This window comes from Rhincodon typus, chromosome 25 (genome assembly GCF_021869965.1).
Source record: "Rhincodon typus isolate 14 chromosome 25, sRhiTyp1.1, whole genome shotgun sequence".
Classification (NCBI taxonomy): domain Eukaryota; kingdom Metazoa; phylum Chordata; class Chondrichthyes; order Orectolobiformes; family Rhincodontidae; genus Rhincodon; species Rhincodon typus.
The window spans coordinates 44588205-44613986 of NC_063356.1; the positions used below are offsets into that span (position 1 = coordinate 44588205).

Sequence of the window (25782 nt, forward strand, 5' to 3'; positions counted from 1 at the left end):
AATACTTGAAGTGTGGCCTAACCAAAGTTTTATAAAACTGCAACATGAGTTCCTGACTCTTGTACTCAAAGGCAAGCAAGCCATATGCCTTCTTTACCACCTTATCAATTTGTGTGACCATTTTCAAGGAGCTTTGGATTAGGACCTCAAGATCCCTATGTTCGTCAATGCTACCATTAACTGTATATTTTTCTTTAACATTTGATCTCCCAAAGTGCAATACCTCACCTGCCTGGATTAAACTCCATCTGCCATTTCTGAGCCCATATCTGCAACTGATCTATATCCTGTTGTATCCTTTGACAACCTTTTACACCATCCACAACTTCCCCAATCTCTGTGTCATCTGCAAACCTACTAACCCACCCATTTACATTTTCATCCAAATCATTTATATTAATCATAAACAGCAGAGATCCCAGTACAGATTCCTATGGAACACCACTAGTCACAGACCTCCAGCCAGAAAACACCCTTCCACCACTACCCTCTGTCTGCTATGGGCAAGCCAATTCCGAATCCATGCAGACAAGTCATAATCTTCTGGATGAGACTACCATGAGGAAACATCTTGTATCTTTCACAAATCAAAGGAAGCAAGCATGGCTGAAGCAAAGTACTGGCCAGCAAATGAATCATAATGATCACTTTTAACAATACAACCTGGGAACAAAGACTGTCTTCCAATCTTTCTACTCTATCCATAACCTATTTAATCCTGTCTGGCTATGTGTGTAAATGGCAGGTTTATAAGGGATCAGAGATTTAATTAGTAGTATCATACGCCAATGATGTATAACTGTTTACCTGTAGCTACAGTCTAATTTCTTGCATAAATAGTGATTCTTGTTTAGTACAGAAACCATGCTTTATAATCAAGCTGGGTCTGAACATCAGGTAAATTGGAGAACTTTGCAGATTTTATAAAAACTTTTGTAACGATTCTGTTAATAGTGAGGCGTGATTTCCAGTGTGGTACCCCAGTGAGGTGTAAGACCAGGTAAAGTCACCATCGTCTTACCTAGCTGCTCTCTCTTCAGAGAGAGATAACTGGTGATAGTTTAACTTGAGAGTCACCGTGCCTCAGACCAGGCGAGAGGTTGAAAAGAAAAGTGCTTAATGGTACCCTCAGCTAGTGCGGCGATTGAATCCACACTATTGCCATCACTGTGCATTTCAAACCAGCTGTCCAGCAGACTGGACAACAGGACGGAAAGAGATAGAATGGCGATGTCATTACCCAGATAGCTGTGCGGCGGCGAACTACCCCCATTGCCGAAGAGCCGTGCGCAAGCGCGGTGCTGGAGTATGCGCAGTGGTAAGAACAGTGAGGCAGTTGGCACCGTGTGGAAACGTTTCATCTTCAGGGACTGGTGAGCGGTGGAGCTTTTCCCTCATGGGGAACCTGGCTGAGGTGAACGGCTGCCGTTTGATTTGGGGCCGTCGAGGACAATAAATAAATACAACCTTTGGGTGAAGTCACTGGGGCTTGAGATCTCCAAGAGGGTCGTGAGAAGCCAGCTGGAAGTTACAAAGAGACAGAAGAAAACAACTGCAGAATCAGCAATCGCTAGGTTTTCCCCCTTCATGGTCCGCCTGGTGAATGCCATTTTTAACCTGCCCCAAGAGCAGGCAAAGCCAATGACGCGGGGGCGGGGTGCGAAGCCACGAGCTGGTGGGCGTGGCCATAAGCTGGGGTTTCCTTCCAGGGGCTGGGGGCGGAGCCGCGGGTTGTGGGAGCAACGCCTCAGGGTAGGGGCGGGGCCGTGGGCAGTTGGGCGGGTCCTTGTTCTGGGGCTCCCCTTATTGTGGGTGGGGGCGGAAACGCGGGCGGTGGGTGGGGCCTCATTCTGGATATCCATCCTGGAGTTGGGGGCGGGGCCACGGGCACGGGAAGCCCCGCGTTGGGCAGGGCCAGTATAGGTTGGCGAGGCCATGTGTAAGGAACCCCCGCCTGGGAGCCCCTTGGCAGGGCTTTGTGCAGGTAGATGTGGTCTCGGGCAGAGGGTTCCCCTACATTAGGGGTGGGCTTGGAAATGGGCGGGGCCATGCCTGATACCCAGTGCAGCGTGTCATCCGTAACTAGGCAACTGACGTGCGCTAATTCGGGAAAGCTGGGTCTTGTTGCTGACACGGACGCACTGCCAAACATAAAATAGGAGCAGGAAGGATACCGTTTGAGTCTGCGCCTTCAGCCATTATGATCCTGGCTGATTCATCATCCCACTTTTCCCCCATAACCTTTGATCCCTTTAGACCCAACTCTTTCATAAAATATTTTGGCCCGGACTGCTTTCTGTCGTAGTGAATTTCACAGGCTATCACTCTCTGGGTGAAGAAAGTTTACCTCAGCTCAGTCCTGAATGGTTTACCCTGTATCCCACTTAATCAGGAACATCCTGCACCTACCTTGTCCAATACTGTTCAAATTTTCAAGGTTTCCCTCTGATCACCTCTCTAATATTAACATTAGAGCGAGTAGGAGGACTTTGTTGCCCTTTGTTCAGAATGGAGACATTTTGCCTATCAAACTTTATTTGCTTTTCAGACCCAGTGTCTTATTCATGAGGCAGATCAGCAGCGCAGAAGGAAAGAAAAGGAAGCAGAACCTGATCTCTGCATCTCACGGGATGTCCTGCTCCATGTGCCCAAAAGCTCTGTTCAGTGACGTGAAGACCCAGGGCAGAAACAACCCAGAGTAGATGTCGTCCTTGAATCAAGAGACTGCTGACCTCAGTGCAATGTGCAGCAGAGAGTAGGCATGGTCATTCCTGGGCTAGGAGAAGGGAATGATATGAATTTCTATCCTGGGCTGTCAGTGATAGTTATAAACTCTGCTGCCAAAGGGTTTGAAAGGGTGGATTTACGCACAACAAACTCAAACTGAGAGAAATGTTTGTCTCTTCTGAATGCCTATCACTGGCTCCCAATGATTGAATTTGTAAACTTCTTTTGCAGGATGTTTAAGGATGCTGCGCGGAGATGTCACCCGCTCCCTGCAAATTTCCTAAACTATAAGAGTTTGCTGTGAATGTAGTGCTTCTGACATCATTCCATTTACAAGTTCCAAGAGGAGATTTTCAAATTGAAAAATGAAATTGTTTCAGAGGTGAGTATTTTTGACCATTTGCTTTTAGTTCTGTGTTATTTTATCAGTGAGGTTCCGTGGCTCTCAAGTTTGTGTGATTCCCTTATGTGGAACTGAATCCATATCCATTCATTGTTCTGTTTAACCTTTCTCCTCCCTGATCACCTCTCTGCAGTTGTCTAACTTTCATGATGTTTTGTATTTTACTCTTACTTCTATTGACTGTTTCTAAGTGTGATTTCTACTGCTGCCCATTCATGACATTACCTCAGAGGTAGCAGGAACTGCAGATGCTGGAGAATCTGAGATAACAAGGTGTAGAGCTGAAGAAGGGTCTAAGAAGGCCCGAAACGTCAGCCTTCCTGCTCCTCTGATGCTGCTTGGCCTGCTGTGTTCATGACATAATCTCTACTGCTTTCTGGGGAGAGATATGAAAGGCTTTGTGCCTGGAGGAGGTCACAGAGATACAGATAATCACAACCTAGAAGGAAAGCAGACAGAAATGAGATTTTAAAATTTTGGTGACGCAAAGAACTGTGGATGCTGGAGATCTGAAACAAAGAGTTCTGAAGAAGGGTCACTGGTCTTGAAACATTAACTCTGTTTTCTCTCCATGATCCTGCCAGACCTGCTGAGTTTTTCCAGCAGTTTCAGATTTTGTTTTAAAATGTTGGCCCATTTTAACCTGGAGCCTTTGCTGATTAGTGAACATAGGTTGGTGATGGGTGAACAAGACTTGGTACGAGTTAGCACATTGGGAGCAGAGTCTTTGAGGATCTCAAGATTAGCAGGAGGTTGTGGAAGCCTGGCCAGGAGGGTTTTAGAATAGTTAAGTCTTGAGAGGTAACAAAGGAATGGATGAGAGTTTTTAGCAGCAGATGAGCTGAGACTAGCGTCGAGTTGGATGATGCTACTGAGTGAGAAATAGGCCTTCTTGGTGATGATATGTGTTTGGAAGCTCATCTTGGGGTGAAAATTTCACCATTGCTGTGAATAGTGTGGTTCAACCTTGGATAGTTGACTGGGAGAGGGATGGAGTCGTTGTGAGGGAGTGGAGTTTGTTGCAGGGACTGAAGACAATGGCTTCAGTCTTCCTAATATTTAAATGGAGGAAACTTCTGCTCATCCAGCCCTAAATGTCACACAAGTCAGGACAGTGTGTAACTTGGAGGTGTCTGTGTCCATGTAAATGTACAATACTGGTCCTTCTAGGTGATGGAGTTTGTGGGTTTGTGAGATTCTCTCAATGTTCTGGTTGATTTGTAGATAAATTAAAATCATCAACTTCACCCCTGCCTTTCATTTTCTGTCTCTTTGTGTCTACCTTATCTGCCTTCCCAGAACTGTCAGTGACTTGTAAATGTCCAGACACGTAGCAGGTTGCCTTCCCTGAAGGACTTTTTTCTTTTATTTATTCATTTTATGGGATGTGGGCATCGCTGGTTGGCAGGCATTTATTGCCCGTACCAGTTGCTTTTGAGAAGGTGATGGTCAGCTGCCTTCTTGAATCGCTGTAGTCCACCTGCTGTGAGTTGTCCCATAATGCCATTAAGGAGTGAATTCCAGGATTTTGACTCAGCAACAGTGAAGGAATGCCGATGGCCTAGTGGTATTATCTCTAGACCATTAATCCAGAGACCCAGATAATGTTCTGATGACCCAGGTTTGAATCCCATGGTGGAATTTGAATTAAATTTTAAAAAATCTAGATTTAACAATCTACTGATGACCATGAAATCATTGCTGATTGTCTGAAAAACCCATCTGGTTCTTCAGGGAAGGAAATCTGCTGTCCTCACCTGGTCGGGCCTACATGTGACGCCAGACCCATGGCAATGTGGTTGATTCGCAATTGCCCTCTGAAATGGCCTAGCAAGCTATTGAGTTGTACAAATTTCTAAAAAGTCAGACTGATCACCTGGCATCGACCTAGGCACTGGAAAAGAGGACAGCAGAAACAGCCCTGTTGATCCTGCAAAGTCCTCCTCAGCAACATCTAGGATCTAGAGCCAAACCTGGGAGAGTTGTCTCACAGTCTAGTCAAGCAACAGTCTGACATAGTCATACTCGTGGAATCATATCTCAAAGACAATGTCCCAGACACCACCATCACCATCCCTGGATATGTCCTGTCTCACTAGCAGGACATACCCAGCAAAGATGATGGGACAGTGGTATACAGTCAGGAGGGTGTTGCTCTGGGAATCCTCAACATTGACTCCGGACCCCATGAAGCCTCATGGCTTCAGATTAGACATGGGCAAAGAAAACCCCTGCTGATTACCACGTACCATCCTCCCTCGGCTGATGAATAGGTACTCCTCCATGTTGAACAACACTTAGAGGCAGCACTGAGGATGACAAGGGCACAAAATGTACCCTGGGTGGGGGATTTCAATGTCCACCACCAAGAGTGGCTTGGCAGCAGTACTACTGACTGAGCTGGTTGGGTCCTAAAAGACATAGCTGCTAGACTGGGTCTGTGGCAGGTGGTGAGTAGAACAGAGAGGAAAACATATTTGACCTCATCCTTACCAATCTGCCAGCTGCAAATGCATATGTCCATGACAGTATCTGTAAGAGTGACCACCGCACACTCCTTGTGAAGATGAATTTCCACCTTCACATTGAGAACAACCTCCATCGTGTTGTGTGACACTATCACCATCCTAAATGGGACAGACTGCGATCAGATCTAGCAACTCAAGACAGGGCATCCTTGAGGCGCTGTGGACCATCAACAGCAGCAGAACTGTACTCCAATACAATACATCCCATTCCCATTTATCTCAATCACACCGTCCCTGGTCACACACTACCGTTCACACTCTGCCATTCACACCTGCCCCACGTGCACACTCCCCATTTCCACATGCCCCCATTCACACCTACATGAATTACACAAAGCAGAACAGTAGCACTTATACAGAGTTTTTAAAAGGAATGGATACCCAAAAAGCACAATCTGCCATTACCTCCATGAAAGACCACAACCAGAAGACACAACACAGCCAAACACACTAGTCACCCTACCGTATATCAGAGATGACCACAAGATTACTGAGACCCCTAGGTATCAGGGTGGCCTATAAACCAACAAACGCTTCACCGGAGGCGCACTGACGATATTACCTCATGGGGTAACAATACATCTGCAACAAAACATACCAGCTCGGCAAGCAAAAAATCTACAACATCATCCGTAACCCCAGATACAAATCTTCTCAAAACCTTTAAACACCTACGGGTGCAACATCCTCATACTGGCCTGCAGATGAGAGACAAATGCCATCCATCAGAACGCGACCCGTGAATGACTGTACTTGCTGCACGAATGCCTCAGAAAACACGTACTACCATCAAGCTTAAAATATAAACCACCAATCAACAATCCACGGACAGACTACCAAAAAATGAAGCCCAAGGGATCCAACACACCCCACTTCAATGGACTCCCCAAGGTACACAAGCCAGGGGTCCCCATCAGACCCATTGCCTTACAACAGGCACGTCAATATATAGACTAGCCAAAGAACTACAACGGAAACTGAAATAGTTGACAACACTACCCACTCCATCCACTCCTCCAAGAATTCCTCAACATCGTCAAGGACACCAGAATAGAAGAGGATGCGATAATGGTATCCTTTGATGTAACAGCACTATTTACATCCATAAACATTGACTTAACCAAAGAGACAATTGCCACACTGCTGAACGAATTGGGAAGGCAGGCACCCCACGATACCAACAGCATCAACAAGGACAGCATCCTGAAACTGCTGGATCTGTGCCTCACAACCCACTTTACCTTCAAACAAATCAACACGATCCCCAATATCAGGATTGATTGCAGAAGTCGTAATGCAAAGGTTAGAATGAACAATGCTCCCCACTATCTCACCAAACTCTGGGTCCGCTATGTAGATGACACCCTCATGATTGTCAAACACACCAGACTAGAAGAAACCCACCAACACATAAACAACATCCTCACTGGAAAAAAATTCACAAAAGAAGAGAACAATAACAGACTACCCTTCTTGACATAATGGTAGAACAACGGAAAACTCCAGACTAGCGTATATGGAACAGATACTTAATTACTCCAGCAACCATCCCAACATCCATCAGTGGAGCTGCATCAGGACATTATTCAAAAGGGCTGCAACACACTATCCTGGCAGCAATCTGGAATTGTGCAAAGCAGAACAGGAGCACTTATACAGAGATTTTAAAAGGAATGGATACCCAAAAAGCACAATCTACTGTTACCTCCGCGACAGACTACAACCAGAAGACACAACACGGTCAGACACACTAGTCACCCTACTGTACATCAGAAATGACCATAAGATTACTCAGACTCCTAGGTATCAGGTTAGCCCCAAAACCAACAACCACCCTGCAGCAGCTACTGACAAACATAAAGGATCCCATACCCACAACCAATAAAACTAAATATGCAAAATACCATGCATGCACTGTGAAAACCATCACATAGGCCAAACTGGAAGAAAACTGACAATAAGGATACATGAACAGCAACTAGCCACCAAGAGACATGACCAATTCTCACTGGTCTCAATACACATGGACAAAGAAGGACATAAATTCGACTGGGACATCACATCCATAACAGCATGAGCCAAACAGAAACATCAAGGAATTCCTGGAGGCCTGGCATTCCAACTGGAACTCCATTAATAAACACATTGAACTAGACCCAATATACAAAGCACTGAAAAACAGAACTGGAAGTAATGCCAAACACCTCAGCAAACTGAGGCATATAAATAACAAGTGGGACAGAACACCAATTCATCACCAGAGGCACACAAATCTATAATCTCAAGTTCCACAAATATCCCCATCCGCAATGATGGTGGAGCCCATCATCATGGTGCAAAAGACAAGGCTGAAGTTTTCGCAGCAATCTACAGCGGGAAGTGCCAAGTGGATGATCCATCTCAGCCTCCTCCAGTGGTCCTCAACAGTACAGATACCAGTCTCTAGCCAATGTGATTCACTTCATGTGATATCAAGAAAAGGCTGGAGGCACTGGATACTGCAAAGGCTACAGGCTCTGACAACATTCCGGCAATAATACTGAAGATTCGTGCTCCAGAACTTGCTGCTCCCCTAGCCAAGCTGTTCCAGCACAGTTACAACACTGGCATCTACCTGACAATGTGGAAAATTGCCCAGGGATGTCCTGTATATAAAAAGCAGGACAAATCTAATTACCGCCCCATATAAGTATAAGATACTTATACTTATGATACTCTTGATCATAAGTAAAATGATGGAAGATGTCATCCACAGTGCTATCAAGAAGCACCCGCTCAGGAATAAGTGGCTTAGCTCTGTTTATCACTTGCTGCTTGTGCTGTTAGTCGTGCAAGTAGTCCTGTTTGGTGGCTTCACCAAGTTGACATCTTATCTTCAGGTATGCCTGGTGCTGCTCCTGCCATGCCCTCCTGCACTCTCCATTGAACCAGGGTTAATCCCCAGGCTGAGGAAGGGTCACCGGACCCAAAACGTTAACCTTGTTTTCTCCTTCACAGATACTGCCAGACCTGCTGAGCTTCTCCAGCAACTTTGTTTATGATCCTGATCCCCTGACTTGATGGTAATGGTTGAGTGGGGGATGTGCCAGGCCATGTGGTTACAGATTGTGCCGGAGTATAATTCAGCTGCTGTTGATGGCCCACAGCACCTTGTAGATGTCCAGTCTTGAGTTGCTAGATCTGTTCGAAATCTGTCCCATTTAGTATGTTGATAGTACCACACAACACGATGGAGGTTATTCTCAATGTGAAGGCGGGACTTCATCTCCACAAGGACTGTGCGGTGGTCGCTTTTACTGATACTGTCATGGACAGATGCATCTGTAGCTGGCAAATTGGTCAGGATGAGGTCAAGTATGTTTTTCCCTCTTGTTAGTTACTGCCGCGGACCCAGTCTAGCAGCTACATCCTTTAGGAAATGACAAGCTCAATTAGTAGCACTGCTGTGGAGCGGTTCTTGGTAGTGGACATTGAAATTTCCTACCCAGAGTATACTTTGAGCCCTTGCTATCCTCAGACCTGCCTCTAAGTGTTGTTCAACATGGAATACCAATACATCAGCCAAGGGAGGACGGTACGTGGTAATCAGCAGGAGGATTACTTGCCAGCTGTTTAACCTGAAGGCATGAGACTTCATGGGGTCCGGAGCTAATGGTGAGGACTCCCGGGGCAACACCCTCCCGACTGTATACCACTGTGCTGCCACCTCTGCTGGGTCTATCTTGTTGGTGAGACAGGACATATTCAGGGATGATGATGATGGTGTCTGGGATATTGTCTGTGAGGTATGATTCCGTAAGTATGACTATGTCAGGCTGTTGCTCAATTAGTTTGTGAGACAGCTTTCCCAATTTTGATACTAACCCCCAGATGTTAGTGAGGAGGACTTTGTAGGATCGACAGGGCTGTTTCCACCATTGTCTTTTCCAGTGCCTAGGTCGATGCCAGGTGATTCATCCGGTTTCATTTCTTTGAGACTTTGCAGCGATTAGTACAACTGAATGGCTTGCTAGGTTTTCTTTGAGGGCAATTGAGAATCAACCACATTGCTTTGGATCTGGAGTCACATGTAGGCCAGACCAGGTGAGGATGGCAGATTTCCTTCCCTGAAGGACATTAGCAAACCAGATGCGTTTTTCCGACAATTGACAACGGTTTCGTGGTCATGAGTAGACTCTTAATTCCAGATTTTCTTTCTCATTGAATTCAAATTCCACCATCTGCCGTGGCAATATTCGAACCTGGGTCACCAGAACATTATCTGGCTGTCTGGATTAATAGTCTAACGAGAATACCACTAGGCCATCTCGTTTCCATCGCCCTTACAGCAGTGAATCACTTTGCTTTTTGTGACAATCTAGCAGCTTTCCTGGTCAGTCTTTTTCAAGTGCCAACTCCACAAATTAACAGATTAATTCAGTACAATAATTTGGATAAATTAATTAATTAATGGATAGGTCTGCAACCTAAAACAGACACTTAGTTGTGTGTAACAGTACTTTTGGGTAGCTTTAAAAAAAAATTAAAATGGGGGCAGGGTTCAGGTGAGGGGAGATTTTGAAATCCAAAGAGGAAGGTTGAAACATCTGACCAGTATGGTGACATAATTAAATGTAGCAGAAAAGTAAAGAAAGGGACAAAGAATTTAACTAAAATTGCACATCAGCGATTCGGCATTGCACATGATAGAAAATAGTGTTTAAAAAGTAAATTAATGGTTCTTTATTTGAATACACAAAGTATCTACATTAGGACAGATGAACTTATGACACCAAGAGAGGGAATGATTTCAAATCAATCATTGTCAGGGAGACATCATTACAGGGTGATCAAGGGTTGTAGATAAATATTCAGGGTACATAATATTGCAGGGGAGACAGTCATGATGGGAAAGCAAAAGGGGAAAAAAAGAAAAGGAAAATCCTTTTGGACTCAACTATTGGATCATTTCTGAGGATGTGCCGAGTCCAGATGATATGTCTATATGTAGAATGAGGTTCACCCACACTATGCTTGACACATGCCCCTCCAATTTCCTGATGTATACACTGACAGGAGGAGTTGTAGCACCCAGTGTTCATAACAGAGTTTTTGAGAAATGTTGTGCATGGAAGACAGTACAAAGATGGAGAGGATTGTAGTGGGTGAAGTGTGTTTCACTGATAGAGAGGGCTGTATGAGGTGGAGGAAGTTCCATGGAAATGGTGGAAAATCCAAAGGAGTGGAAGCAAGTTACAGGAAGAGGGACGGACAGCTGCAGGGCTAAATGGGTTACGGTATCAGGAATAGAGGGTCATAGGGGCTGGAGGATGTTGCAGGGCATGAAGATTGCAGAGTCTGAGGAAGTTACATTGAGGAGGTTTGCATGGAGTTGCAACTGTTGTACAGGCTGCAAGAACACAGACACAAGGAGAGTTACAGAGACAAGACAATTTTGTAGGTTAGGAACATTTTTAGCCACTTGATGGAGTAAAGAGAAAGGGAACTTTGTAGGTGCTACAGATATTGAAAAGGTAGGAAGGATTCTAGTAGCAGAAGGAGGTATAGAAGAAGGAGGAAACATTATTGGATTTAATGATATGATGGGAGTCAGGAAAGTTGTGAAGTGCTGGAAAAAGTGGCAGAGAATGGCCTGAATGTTATTACAAAGTCAGTACAAATTGCTGTGGCTGGAGGAGTTTAGAGTTAGGGAGGGGAATATGTGTTGCGGTTGGTTAAAGAGATATGGAGGGTTACAATGGCATGGGGGCAATTACAAATCCATATTGCAGGACCCAAAACTGTTCCACCCACACCCACACCCACACCCACATCCACAGTTGACCATTAACAATTCACAAGATAAAGATCAGCTCCACACATGCACGCATGCACACGCACATAGAACTGACCATTCACAATACGTAAGACAAAGATCAACTCCACATATACACAAAATTGAGTATTCACAATCTACAAAATAAAGATCAGCTCCATGCACACAAACACAGAACTGATCATTCACAATCGACATGACAAAGACCCGTTCCCACCCCCATCCACATGCACGTGCACACACATGTATAAAACTGACCATTTACCATTCACAAGATACAGATCAACTGTACACATACAGACAGATGCATGCAGAACTGATCATTCACCGTCTACTAGGTAAAGACCAGCTCCCCCCACACAAGCACACACACAATGAGGAGGGAAGAGGGCCCAAAAGGCAGGGGTTGGGGGGCAACATGGAGCACTGACGAGCCAGAAGGCCAAATCTCTCCCTTCTTCCGTGCACCCCGCTTTGGCAGCACACCCCTCAACCCCTCACCGACCCTCTGGTTCTCTCTCGGGCCCTGACCACTTTACCTCCCACTTTTCTTGGGTCCCGACCTCTTTCCACACATCTGACCCATTCCTGCATCTGGATCTCTTTTTATCCTGTTCTAAATGACACCTTCTATAAACTCTTTCTCCAGAGTACAAGAAGGGGAGGATTAACAAAGAGCAAACTCAAACCTCACATCGAAATCTGACTGAGTTGCTCCACTCATCAGCACCATCAAATATAATTGGCCTGTTGACATGGAAGGCATTCAGTTGGGGGAATGATTTCCTTGCCTCCTTTTGACCAAAGAAACTTTAGCGAAAGTTCTCCAGAACGCAGACTCTGAGACAAGCTGTAACCAGCCTGACCACGCAAACAGAGAGAAATCAGCTTGTGCTTGACCGTTTTAATTGATTGTGTTGCCTGGAAGCATTGAAGGAACTCTAACACCATGGAGAGTCCTTGGAAGTGCGAGGACTGCGGCAAAAGGTTTGGTTGTCAGTCCCGTCTGGAGTACCACCGACGGGGGCACACCGGGGAGAGACCATGGAAGTGCGAGGATTGTGGGAAAGGCTTCAACCATCGGTACCTGCTGGAGTACCATCGGCGTGGGCACACTGGGGAGAGGCCTTTCAGCTGCACAGTGTGCGGGAAGGCTTTTGCTCAGGCAGCCAATCTGATGTTGCACCAGCGGATCCACACAGGAGAGCGACCATTCGGCTGCAACACCTGCGGAAAGAGGTTCAGTTGCTCGGCCAATCTCATTGGTCACCAGCGGATCCACAGTACGGAGAGGCCATTCACCTGCTCCCTCTGCGGTAAGGGATTCACTGGGTCCTCTGACCTCCTGAAACACCAGCAGACACACACAGACGAGCGTCCCTTCAGGTGCTCCACCTGTGAGAAGCGCTTCCGGCGGGCATCCACCCTCACCACCCACCAACGGATTCACACTGGGGAGAGGCCCTTTGCCTGCCCAGATTGTGGGAAAGGTTTCACTGGGGCATCTGGCCTCCAGTCACACCGGCGGATTCACAGCAAAGAGAAGCCATTCGGTTGCTTGTCGTGTGGGAAGAACTTCAGGCAGTCATCTGCCCTGAATGCACACCAGCGTGTTCACACCGGGGAGAGGCCATTCACCTGCTCTGTCTGTGGGAAGGGGTTCACCCATTCTTCTGGCCTCCAATCACACCAGCGAATTCACACCCAGGAGAAGCCGTTTGGCTGCGCGTCCTGCGGAAAGAGCTTCAGGCATTCAACAGCCCTCAGTGCACACCAACGTGTTCACACCGGGGAGAGGCCATTCACTTGCTCAGTCTGTGGGAAAGGATTCACTCATTCATCCAACCTCCTGTCACACCAACGAATTCACACTCAGGAGAAGCCGTTTAGATGCACTTACTGTGGGAAATGTTTCAGGCAGTCATCCACCCTCACAGCACACCAGCGTACGCATACCGGGGAGAGACCATTCACCTGCCCTGTGTGTGGGAAGCGATTCACACAGTCTGCCAACCTGCTGATGCACCAGCGGACTCACACTGGAGAGAGGCCATTCACCTGCTCGGTATGCCAGAAGGGCTTCACTCAGGCATGCAGCCTGCTCTTGCATCAGCGCACTCACGCTGTGAAAGATGCTTCAGCTGTTCAGAGCATGGGAAGGAGTTCACCCAGTCCTCAATTATCCAGGAAGATGAAACAAAACCACTTGGCTTCTGACTCTTCAAAGCCTGTCCACCATCTACCAGGCACAACTCAGGAGTGTGAAGGAATACTCTCTACTTGCCAGGATGAGTGTGGCTCCAACAACACTCAAGAAGCTTGATACCAACCTGACAAAGCAGCCTGCTTGATTGATAACTCATCCAAAAACATACCGTCCCTCCACCATCAATGCTCAGTAGCAGCAGTGTGCATCATCTACAAGAAGCACTGCTTCTTCCTGACCACCAAGGGCAGATACATGAGAACACGTGCGACTTGCAAGTTCCCCTTGAGCGACTCATTGTCCTGACTTGGAAACATAGCACTGTTCTTTGTGTTGCTCATCAAAATCTTGGTACTCCCTCTCTTACAGCGTTTTGGACAGCAGCAGTTCAAGAAGGCAGCACACAACCATCTTCTCCGTGGCAGTTAGGGATGGGCAATAAATGTTGGCCCAGCCAGTGATGTCCATATCCCCGGAACAAATAAAAAGAAATTGATATATTGCTTCAGGCAGAACCTGTGACAAAGACTGGTTTGAGACCTACTAGGCAGAGGTGACACCTGCCATCGAAGCAAAAAGGCCAGGCCACACAATGTTCAATGTAAATGCATCAGCTAGGACATTGTATTTTTTTGAAGTTACAGACAGTTGTGGGGGATATTCTGATCACAAACGCTGGCTCAGCTTTTATCAAAAAATACCAACTGCAGCATGATGATGTGCTTCTGCTTCTTTCCTAGATACTATCTTTCAAGGCAAAATGTTTAGAAAGGGAGATATGAGAGTTGTTTCCGAACTGTTATTGCAAGTGCCTCTGTGTCTGATAAAAAAAACAATATTATAACATCCAATAGGAGAGTAAAATTGTTCTAGGGCTCTTGGATAAGATAGAATTGTATTGAATGGGACGCCCCACTTAGAATAAAAAAAATGAAGAAAATCCTATTACAAAAGGCAACTGGAACAATTCACCCTGGCTATAGTTCAATGGAATAAACCAAACTGGTATCCATGTACATTTTAATGAATGGAGAGTGTGGATGAGGCAGTTGGTCATCTGTTGCAGATGTGTGTATCTTTGCCATTGAACATTTAAAGAAAACAGCATTTGACTTTCTGGTTGCTGCCTGAGACATCAGAATCATACAGGATGGGGAGAGATCATTGGACAGACAATTTAATATTGTCTCATTTAATGTTTTAAAATCCTGCAGTGAAGCACTGTGTATTAGAAATAAATATGACAGATCAGCTAGGCCAAAGAAACAGGTTCAATTGGGAGGCACCTTTAGGAGTATTCTTCAGAGTGCAGACTGTTTGGAATTTTACTTTTTGCTGTGCTTCAGTGAACCCCATGAACTTTCCAGTTATATAACAAGTTCTGAATTCCTTTCAAGGAATGTTTGTATTATCCTGCTGTTATTTTGGTCCTGCTGAAATCAATCTGATCGTACTGTACACTAGAACATAACTGTTTATAAAGAGTTCAAGTCCATGCTTTTTAGTGAGAGTTTTATTTCATTTACTCCCACTCCATAAAACTCTCATGCCACTGATTACTAGCTCCCCATCTATATAGCCAAATCAATCCCAATTATCTGAATGGCTGTTTATTGGGAGAGGGGAGTGTGCAGCAGGACATGGGTGTCCTTGTGCGCCAGTCTCTGAAGGTAAGCATGCAGGTGCAGTAGGCAGTAAAGAAGGCAAATGGTATGTTGGCCTTCATTGCGAGGGGTTTCAAGTACAGAAGCAGGGATGTGTTGTTGCAGTTGTACAGGGCTTTGGTGAGACCACACCTGAGGAAGGATGCTGTTGCTATCGAGGGAGTGCAGTGAAGGTTCACCAGGCTGATTCTGGGGATAGCGGGTCTGACATATGAAGAGAGATTGACTAGGTTGGGATTGTTTTCGCTAGAGTTCAGACGAATGAGGGCGGAATCTCATAGAGACTTATAAAACCCTAACAGGACTGGACAGGGTAGATGCAGGGAGGATGTTCCCGATGGTGGGTGTGTCCAGAACCAGGGCTCACAGTATGAGGATTCAGGATAGACGATTTAGGACGGAGATGAGGAGACATTTCTTCATCCAAAGAGTGGTGAGCCTGTGGAATTCATTACCACAGGAAGTAGTTGATGCCAAAATATTGAATATGTTCAAGAGATGACTAGATATAGCACTTGGGGCGAATGGACTCAAAGGTTATGGGGAGAAAGCAGGATTAGGCTATTGAGTTGGACAATCAGCCATGATCGTGAAGAATAGCGGAGCAGGCTTGAAGGGTCGAATGGTCTCCTTCCACTCCTATCTTCTATGTTTCTGTGTTAATTAATCCTCAACCATAAATCCATCAGCTGTTGCCTCATTCCATTAAGTTGCAGGCATTCATTAAGACCTTATTAGATGATAACAGATTCCCTTTTAAATATAATAATTGTGAAAGTAAACAAACAGAATAAAAACACATTATATTCCCAATTTTTTTCTTTACAAATTAAAGTTCTAAGTGTCCTTTTTCTTGTATGTTCAATAGTTTCTTAGAGCTTGCTCCTTTCCTTGTAAAACAACCACAGAACTGATTGCTGCTATCCACCCATTTCAATTTGGAGACCTCTCCATTCTTCAGCATTGGATGTAAAACTCCAATATTGATCGTCATTATTTTTTCATTCGCTTATTTAGTTGAGCATACATTATCCCATGTTGACATCTTACAGATATGACACTCAATGGGTATTGTTGCTGAAATCCCTTTAAGAACTTCTTCCAATAATTTTTTGAACAAAAGTCAAATATCTTTTCATGAGTGAGCATTTCTGTTGCTAAGGAACTTTTTAGGACTCTTCTGATCTTTTCAAATGCCAAGGTATAAGGCAACATTTATCTCCCTTTCTCACAAGAGAAATTATAAACTCTGCTGCACTCAAACTATTGCAGAGGTGTACAAAGCAAGCTTCACTAAAAACAAGAAGTTTGATGTTCCTGGCATCCCTCATGAATGGAAACTTCAGAACTCAAAAATCCTTTTTACAACTTTTTTTGGACCAAATGATTGCCTTGAATACAATGCAAGCTCGGGAAACAGCTCCTCATTTTCTGCTTAGGCACTTTATAGTTCTGAGGGCTCAGTATTGAATTCAATAAATTTAGAAACTGTACAGGCTGGGTGGATTAGCCATGGTAAAAATGAAATTAGGCGGATTGTGTGAGGGGTGGGTCTTGGTGGGCTTCTCTTCGGAGGGTCGTTGCAGACTCGTTGGGCTGAATGGCCTCTTTCTCCATAGGGATTCTATGTAAATGTTAACTCACTTTCTCCATGGTTTTGTTTCTTAATTCATTCATTGGATATGGGCATTGCTGGCTGAACTAACATTTATTGTCCATCCCTAATCACTCATAAGGCAGTTAAGGGTTAAAAAAATTGCTATGGGAGTGGAGTCACATGCAGGCCAGCAGTTTCCTTGCCTGAAGAACACCATCATCACTATCTCTAGTTTTTTTTATTATTCGTTAGCGGAATGAGGGCGTCACTGGCTAGGCCAGCATTTATTGCCCATCCTAGTTAAGAGCCAACCACAACTCTTTCGGTCTGGAGTCAAATGTAGTCCAGACCAGGTAAGGATGGCAATTTCCTTCCCTAAAGGGTATTAGTGAACCAGATGAATTTTTCTAATAATCAACAATGGTCTCATCATCATCATTAGATTCTTAATTCTAGATTTTCATTTAATTCAAAGTCCACCATCTGCCATGACGGGATTCGAACTTGGCTCCCCACACCTGGGTCTCTGGATTAATAATCCACTGATAATACATCTGGTCCATTGCCTACCCTAATGTCCTGTCCCACCAGCAGGACTGACTCACCAGGGCACAGTGGTATACTGTCAGAAGGAGTTGCTCTGGGAGTCTTCAACATGAATCCTCATGAGGTTTTACGGTATCAGATTAAGCATGGGCAAGGACACTTCCTGTTGATTACTACGTACTGTCCACCCTTAGATGATGAAAGTATACTCATATTTAACACCTGAAGGAAGCACTGAGGGTGGCAAGGGCACAGCATGTACTCCAGGTGGGGGATTTCAAAGTTTACATACAAGGTGGCCCAGCAGCAGCGCTACTGATCAAGCTGGTCAGGTCCTAAAGGACAGAACTGCTATACTGGATCTGCGGCAGCTGATGAGGAAACCACCAAGATGGATCTGTCTGTGACCCGTATGGGTAAGAGTGACCACTGCACAATCCTTGTCAAGAAAAGTCTCAACTTTATATTGAGAATACTCTCCATCGTGTTGTGTGGTACTATTATTGTGTTAAATGGTACAGACTTTGAACAGATCTGGCATCTCAAGACTGGACATCCATGAGGGGCTGTCGGCCATTAACAGCAGTAGTATTGTACTCCAATATGTAACCTCATGGCTGGCATATCTCCACCTCAACGAACCATCAAACCAGGAGATCAGCCCTAATTCAATGGAGGGCATGCCAGGAACAGCATCAGGTTTAGCTAGAAAGGAGGTGTCAACTGGTGAAACTATCAAACAGGACTACTTGAATGCCAGACAGCATAAGCAGCAAGTGATAGAGCTCTGTGATCCCAACATCAATGGATTAGATCTAAGGTCTGTCGTCCTGCCACATCTAGTCATGAATGGTTTCAGAGATAGGCTTCGCAGTGGGGTTAAAATTGTTTCAGAGATTTTCTGAAGAAGGGTCTAGGCCCGAAACGTCAGCCTTCCTGCTCCTCTGATGCTGCTTGGCCTGCTGTGTTCATCCAGCTCTACACCTTGTTATCTCTTTTAGTCATGAATGGTGATGCACAATTAAATAACTCACTGGGGAAGGAGGCTCCACAAATATGTCTATCCTCAATGATGGGAGACCTCAGCACATCAGTGCAAAAGATAAGGCTGAAGCATTTGCAGCAATCTTCTGCCAGACGTGCTGCGGGGTTTATCCATCTCAGCTTCCTCCAGTGGTCTCTAGCATTATAGATACCACGCTCCAGCCAATTCTATTCATTCCACATGATATCAAGAAATGTTTGGGGACACTGAAAATACTGTGGGCCCTGATAACATGCTGGCAATAGTGTTGAAGACTTGTGCTTTAGAACTTGCCGCTACATTAGCCAAGCTGTTCCAGTACAGCTTCAACACTGCCATTTACCCAACAATGTGGATAATTGCCCATACACATCCTGTACAATAAAAAAAACAGGACAAATCCATCCTGGTCAAGTTCCATTACATCAATCTACTTATAAAGTGATAGAAGGTGTCATCAACAGCACTATCAAGCAACACCTGCTCACCAGTTTGGGTTCCTCCAGCGCCACTCAAACCCTGGCGTCATTACAGCCTTGGTTCAAACACGGACAAAAGAGCAGAATTCCAGAGGTGAGGTGAGAGGCAGCCCTTGACATCAAGGTTGCAATTGACCGAGTGTGCCATCAAGGAGCCCTAGAAAAACTCAAAACAATGGGAAAACTCTTTACTGATTGGAGTCATAAATGGCACATATGAAGATGGTTGTGATTGTGGGCGGTCAGTCATCTCAGCTCCAGAACGTTTCTGGAAGAGTTTCTCAGGGTAGTGACCTAGGACCAATTATCTTCAGCTGTTTCATCAATCACTTTCCCCCATCATAAGATCAGAAGTAGGGATGTTTGCTTCCGATTGTGCAATATTCAGCACCATTCATGACTCCTCAGATTCTGAAGCAGTCCATGTTTAAATAAAACAAGATCTGGACAATATCCAGGCTTGGGCTGACAAGTGGCAAGTAAAATTCACACCACATAAATGCCAGGCAATGACCATCTCCAATAATAGACAATCTAACCACTCTCTCTTGACATTGAATGGTGTTATCATTACTGAGTCCCTCATTATCAACATCCTGGAGATTATCATTGACACAAAACTCAACTGAACTCTCCATCTAAGTACAGCTGCTACAAAAGCAGGTCACAAGCCAGGAATACTGTGGTGAATAATTCATCTGACTCCCCAAATTCTGAAAGCTGCCACGTATGATGCAGCAAAACATGCAGGGTCTACTTTGTACTGAAGTCAGCCCAATTTTTAACATGACAGACCTTACTGAGAAATACCAAACTCTAGAGGCATTATTTAGGCAATTGAGTTGGATGGTCAGTAAATTCATTATCTACAATAGTGGGATTTGTACCCAGATCTCCAGAACTTTACCTTTAGATTCTTGCTAAGGTGTGTTGACCAGAACTGCACATGATACTCCAGCTATGGCTTAAGCAATATGACTTCAATATGACTTCCCTGCTCTTATAGTCAATAATATAAGTTAATAAAGGCAAACACCACATATTTTTCCAATATTTGGTTCTAATGTCCTACCCCTGATCTTGTACACTATACTTTCCCAGTGGCATTCTCTGCTCTACTTATAATGGTCGTGTATCTCCATTACTTGCCTCTTCTGGTAAATATTTCACTTTAGCACTCACTTTTGGCAGTTGTCCATTGGTACAAATCTGCTTATGTTGACTATCGAAACAGATCTGTCCGCCATCAGATAAACTACGAATTGTGGCAGTTTGGCCTAGCTGTGCAATGTTTGTGAGATACCTAGTTCCTCACTATTTTCTATTAGTTCTTCAGAATCAGTGAACTTATAACCCATACCAAGCAACCTTGAAGAGTGTACCCAAACATTCTGGTTGCCATGCTGGCACAATTTTTCCATCTATACCAATGACCTTCCCCAGGCCTATATATTATTTAAGTCCCTCTCTCTTCTAATAAACTGTATCTCCCTGATTGACACCTGTTTCAGATTGGCTCACCAAATTCTCTTCTCAACATTGGCTTCCATGAAAGTTTTTCTTTCTGCAAGCAGTGCACTTAAATGCTCTGGAAAAGTAGAATTAATTGTAGCCCCTCCCAAGCTGATCACTTATTACTGATGAAACTTCAGGATTCCTATCAAAAATTAACTGATATGGACTATACTCTCCAAATATCTTGATTCTCGTTATTTTACCAGGAATGATCATTCTTTTCAAAGATTTTAATGTATCATCATCCCCAAATCTAAAACTGGTGGAACTCTCAATTCCTAAAGTTTGTATCAATCCTTATTAATCAGAATCCAGGTACCATTTTAGCCAGTCTGTGCCACACACTAGAGTTGTGTGAACTATGAACCATTTGATGTAGGAGCAGAAATAGGCCATTCAACCCATCTGCTCCACCATTCAATGAGATCTTGGCTGATTTGATAATCCTCAACTCAACTTTTCTGCTTTTTCTAGTCAACCCTCGATTCTCTTATTGATTAAAAATATATCTCAGCCTTGAATGTACATAATGACCCAGCCTCTGCAGCCTTCTGCAGTAAAGAATTCCAAAGATTAGCTATTTTAAATGTACAACCCTTAATCTGAGATGATGTTCTCTGATCCTAGACTTTCCCATATTGGGAAACAATCTTTCTGCATCTATTCTGTCAATTCCCCTCATATGTTTTAATGAGGTAGCCTCTCCTGTCTCCTAAGTTGCAATGAGTACAGGCCCAACCTACTCAACCTCTCCTCCTAAGACAGTTCGTTCATTACTGGATCAGCTTAGTGAACCCTCTCTGGACTGTCTTCAATTCTTGCCTTAGATAATGGGCCCATAATTGTTCACAGTATTCTAGCCATGGCCTTATATAGCTTTTACATGACCTTCTGATTTTTATACTTCATTCCCTTTGAAAAAGGGACAAAATTCAGTTTACCTTTCCAATTACCTGCTGTATGTAGATGTGGCTTTTTGTGATTTATGCATGAGGATTCCCAAATCCCTCTGTATGGTAACTTCCTGCAATCTTTCTTCATTTAAATAATGAGATAGTAGGAACTGCCGATGCTGGAGTCTGAGATAACAAGGTGTGGAGCTGGATGACCACAGCAGGCCAGGCAGCATTAGAGGAGCAAGAAAGCTGACGTTTCAGGTCTGGACCCTTCTTCAGAAATGGGAGAGGGGGAGGGGACTCTGAAATATATAGAGAGAGGGGAAGGCGGTGATAGAAGGTGGATAGAGGAGCAGATAGGTGGAGAGAAGATGGACAGGTCAAGGAGGCAGGGCTGATGCCAGTACAGGTGAGTGTAGGTATGGAGTTTGGATGGGGGTTGGTCAGTGAGGAGGGAGGGGCGGGTAGATGGGAGGGAAGACAGACAGGTCAAGGAGGCAGGGATGAGGCTAGTAGGTAGGAAGTGGGGGTGGGGGTTGGTCAGTGAGGTGGGAGGAGCGGATAGGTGGGAGAAAAGATGGACAGGTCAAGTAGGTGGGGACGAGAGGGGCTGGTCTTGGGATGAGGTTGGGGTTGGGGAGATTTTGAAGCTTGTAAAGTCCACATTGAGACCATTGGGCTGCAGGGTTCCCAGGCAGAATAGGAGGTGCTGTTCCTCCCGCCTTCGGGGGGCATCGTTGTGGCACTGGAGGAGGCCCATGTGTGCATGTGTGTGTGAGGGGTGAGAGAGTGTGTTTGTGTGTGAGGGGGGAGAGAGAATGCATGTGTGTGTGTGTTTGTGTGTGTTAGGGGCGAGAGAGTGTGTATGTGGGGGGAGAGAGAAAATGCGCGCGCGTGTGTGTATGTGTGTGTGTGTGTGAGAGAGAGAGGGGGTAGAGTTGTGTGTGTGAAGTGGGAGGGAGAGAGAGAGTGTGTCTGTGTCTGCGTCTGCATGTGGGTGTGTGTGTGTGGGGTGAGAGAGTGTGTGTGTGTGTGTGTGTGCGCGCGCGTGCTTGTTGGGGGGGAGACAGTGTGTCTATGTCTGTATGTGTGTGTGTGTGTGAGGGGGTGAGACTGTGTGTGCGTGTGAGGGGGAGAGTGTGTGTGTGTGAAGGGGGAGGGAGAGAGTGTGTTTGTGTGTGTGTGTGTGTGTGTGAGAGAGAGAGGGACAATGTGTGAATGCCAGATTTATCAGCCGCACTCACAAGGTAGTGCAAATCGTCACCCAGGCACAATGCAACGCCATCCATGCTCTCAAGACCAATTGCAACATTGTCATCAAACTCCTGAAGAAGGACTGAGGCTCTGAAAGCTTGCGCTTTCAAATAAACCTGTTGGACTATAACCTGGTGTCATGTGATTTCTGACTTTGTCTATCCCAGTCCAACACCGGCACCTCCACATCAAACCATCATACAAAGGTGGAGCCATTGTCATACAAGCAAGTGTAGCAATAGCTGATCGACCAGGAACACTACAGACAGCTACCTGCCGATCCGACCAAAGAAAACATTCGTCAACTGAACAGACTGGTCAAGACTTTTGATCCAGTCCTTCAGAATACCTTATGCACTCTCATCCCACGTACTTCCCACATAGGGGACTTCTACTGCCTTCTGAAGATACACAAAGCCAACACACTTGGACATGCCATTGTATCAGGCAGTGGGACCCTGTGTGAGAATCTCTTTGGCTATGTCAAGGGAATTTTAAACCCAATGTACAGGGAATCCCCAGCTTCTGTCATGGCATCACAAATTTCTTACAGAAACTCAGCACCCTTGGACGAGTCGAACCAGGAACATTCCTCATCACAATGGACATTTCAGCACTCCACACCAGCATCCCCCACGATGATGGCATCGCTGCAACAGCCTCAGTACTCAATACTAACAACTGCCAATTTCCAGATGCCATCCTACAGCTCATCTGTTTCATCCTCGATCATAATGTCTTCACCTTCGACAACCAGTTCTTCATCCAAACACATGGAACAGCCATGGGGATGACATTTGCTCCCCAATATGCCAACATTTTCATGCACAGGTTTGAACAAGACTTTTTTGTTGCACAGAACCTCTGACCAGTGCTATACACCAGATACATTGATAACGCTTTCTTCCTTTGGACTCATGGCGAGGAATCACTAAAACAACTACATAGTGATATCAACAAATTTAATCCAAAAATCAGACTTACCATGGACTACTCTTTAGAATCAGTCTTATTCTTAGATAGGCGCATCTTCATGAAGGACGGACACCTTGGTACCTCATTCGACCACAAGCCTACGGATAATCTCATGATGCTGTACTTCTCTAGCTTCCACCTGAGACATATTAAAACAGCCATCACCTACGGACAAGCCCTACACATACACAGAATCTGTTTGGATGAGGAGGAACGAGACGAACACCTGAAGGTGTTAAAGGACGCCCTCAATAGGAATAGGATACAATGCTCAACTCATCAAGCGTCAATTCCAGCATGCCACAGCGAAAAAATGTAATGACCTCCTCAGAAGGCAGACATGGGATACATCTGATAGGGTGCCCTTCATTGTCCAGTAGTTCCCGGGAGCGGAGAAACTATGCCATGTTCTTCGCAGCCTTCAACATATTATCGATGACAATGAGCACTTCGCCAAGATCTTCCCTATGTCTCCACTTCTCACCTTCAAACAACCACCAAACCATAAACAAACAATTGTTCGCAGCAAACTACCCAGCCTTCAGGACAGCATCAGCCACAATGCCAAACAACCCTGTCATGGTAACCTCTGCAAGACTTGTCAGATCTTCGACATGGACACTACCATCACACGCGGGAACACCATCCACCCCGTGCACGGCAGATACTCACGTGACTTGGCCAACCTTGTCTATCTCATACACTGCAGGCAAGGATGCCCTGAGGCATGGTACATTGGTGAACCCATACAGGTGCTATGATGAATGGTCACCGTGCAACAATCACCAGACAGGAGTGTTCCCTCCTAGTGGGGGATCATTTCAGCGGTCAAGGACATTCAGCCTCGGATCTTTGGGAAAATGTCCTCCAAGGTGGACTTCGGGATACACAACAATGCAGAGTTGCCGAGCAGAGGCTGATTGCCAGGTTTGGTACTCAAGAGGACGGCCTCAACCAGGATCTTGGGTTCAAGTTACACTACAGGTGACCCCACCACACTATACACTCTCACATGCACACACATACACACACACTCGCTCTCTCTCTCTCGCTCACACACACATTCTCTTCCTCACACAGTCGCACGCTCTCACCCTCACACAAACACACACACACCCTCTCTCTCTCTCACACACACACACACACACAAACATACACACTCACAAACACACACGCAAACACAAACACACGCACAGTTTCACACACACACACACACGCGGTCTCCCTTACGCACACACACTCACTCTCTCCCTCACACACACATACACTCTCCCTCAAACATATACATACACAAACACACTCTCTCCCTCACATGCTCTCATTCACTCACACAAACACACATACACTCTCTCTCCCTCTTTCTCCCTCTCTCTCACATACACACACATACACAGACTCTCTCTCACATACACACTCTCTCTCTTACACACACATCCTCACACACACACACCCCCTCTCTCTCACACACACACACACTCATTCACATACAAAAACACACCCACTCACAAACACACACACAGATACACACATATGCAATCTTCCTCTCACACACACACACAAACACATGCTCTTCCTTATACACACACACTCACTCTCTCCCTCATGCACACTCTCTCCCTCACACACACACATACACTCTCCCTCAGACACACACATACACTCTCCCTCACAGACACTCTCACTCACTCACTCACACATGCACACACTCACTCCCTCTCTCACACACACACACTCACGCACACACTCACACACACACATATAGAGTCTGCCTCACACACACACACACACACACACACAGAGTCTCCCTCACACATACACACACACTCAGTCATATACAGTCTCTCTCCCACACACACTATCCCTCCCTCACACATACGCACTCCCTCACACAAACATACACACATGCACTCTCTCCCTCACACACACACACACACAAACAGTCACACACACATATACACATACACACACTCTCACTCCCTCTCACACACACAGAGTCTCCCTCACACACACACACACTCCCTCCCTAATACACACTCTCTCACTCACACACGAGAGAGAGAGTACATGTGTGTGAGGGAGAGCATGTATGTGTGTGTGTTGATAACGGCGAGAGTATGTATGTGTGTATGTGTATGTCTGAGAGAGAGAGTGTG

General features: G+C 45.3%; 1 protein-coding gene across 5 annotated transcripts; it reads left to right on the forward strand.

Annotated features, from left to right (window-relative positions):
• The first annotated feature begins 1308 nt into the window (after nt 1-1308).
• LOC109925990 (gastrula zinc finger protein XlCGF26.1-like) lies at nt 1309-15174 on the forward strand. Of its 5 annotated transcripts, XM_048612245.1 has the most exons (4): nt 1910-1984; nt 2549-2755; nt 2959-3109; nt 12123-15174. In XM_048612245.1, the coding sequence occupies exon 4, from the start codon at nt 12423-12425 to the stop codon at nt 13794-13796; it is 1374 nt and encodes a 457-aa protein (XP_048468202.1). In that variant the 5' UTR covers nt 1910-1984; nt 2549-2755; nt 2959-3109; nt 12123-12422; the 3' UTR covers nt 13797-15174. The 5 variants fall into 5 exon arrangements, with proteins under 5 accessions (XP_020381475.2, XP_048468204.1, XP_048468201.1 ...); XM_020525886.2 differs by lacking the exons at nt 1910-1984; nt 2549-2755 and adding an exon at nt 1309-1414; XM_048612247.1 differs by lacking the exons at nt 1910-1984; nt 2549-2755 and adding an exon at nt 1323-1373.
• The last annotated feature ends 10608 nt before the right edge of the window (nt 15175-25782 follow it).

Bases quoted from the DNA above. Each gene is read 5' to 3' on its own strand.
- LOC109925990 (XM_020525886.2), top strand. From the start codon at position 12,423: ATGGAGAGTCCTTGGAAGTGCGAGGACTGCGGCAAAAGGTTTGGTTGT.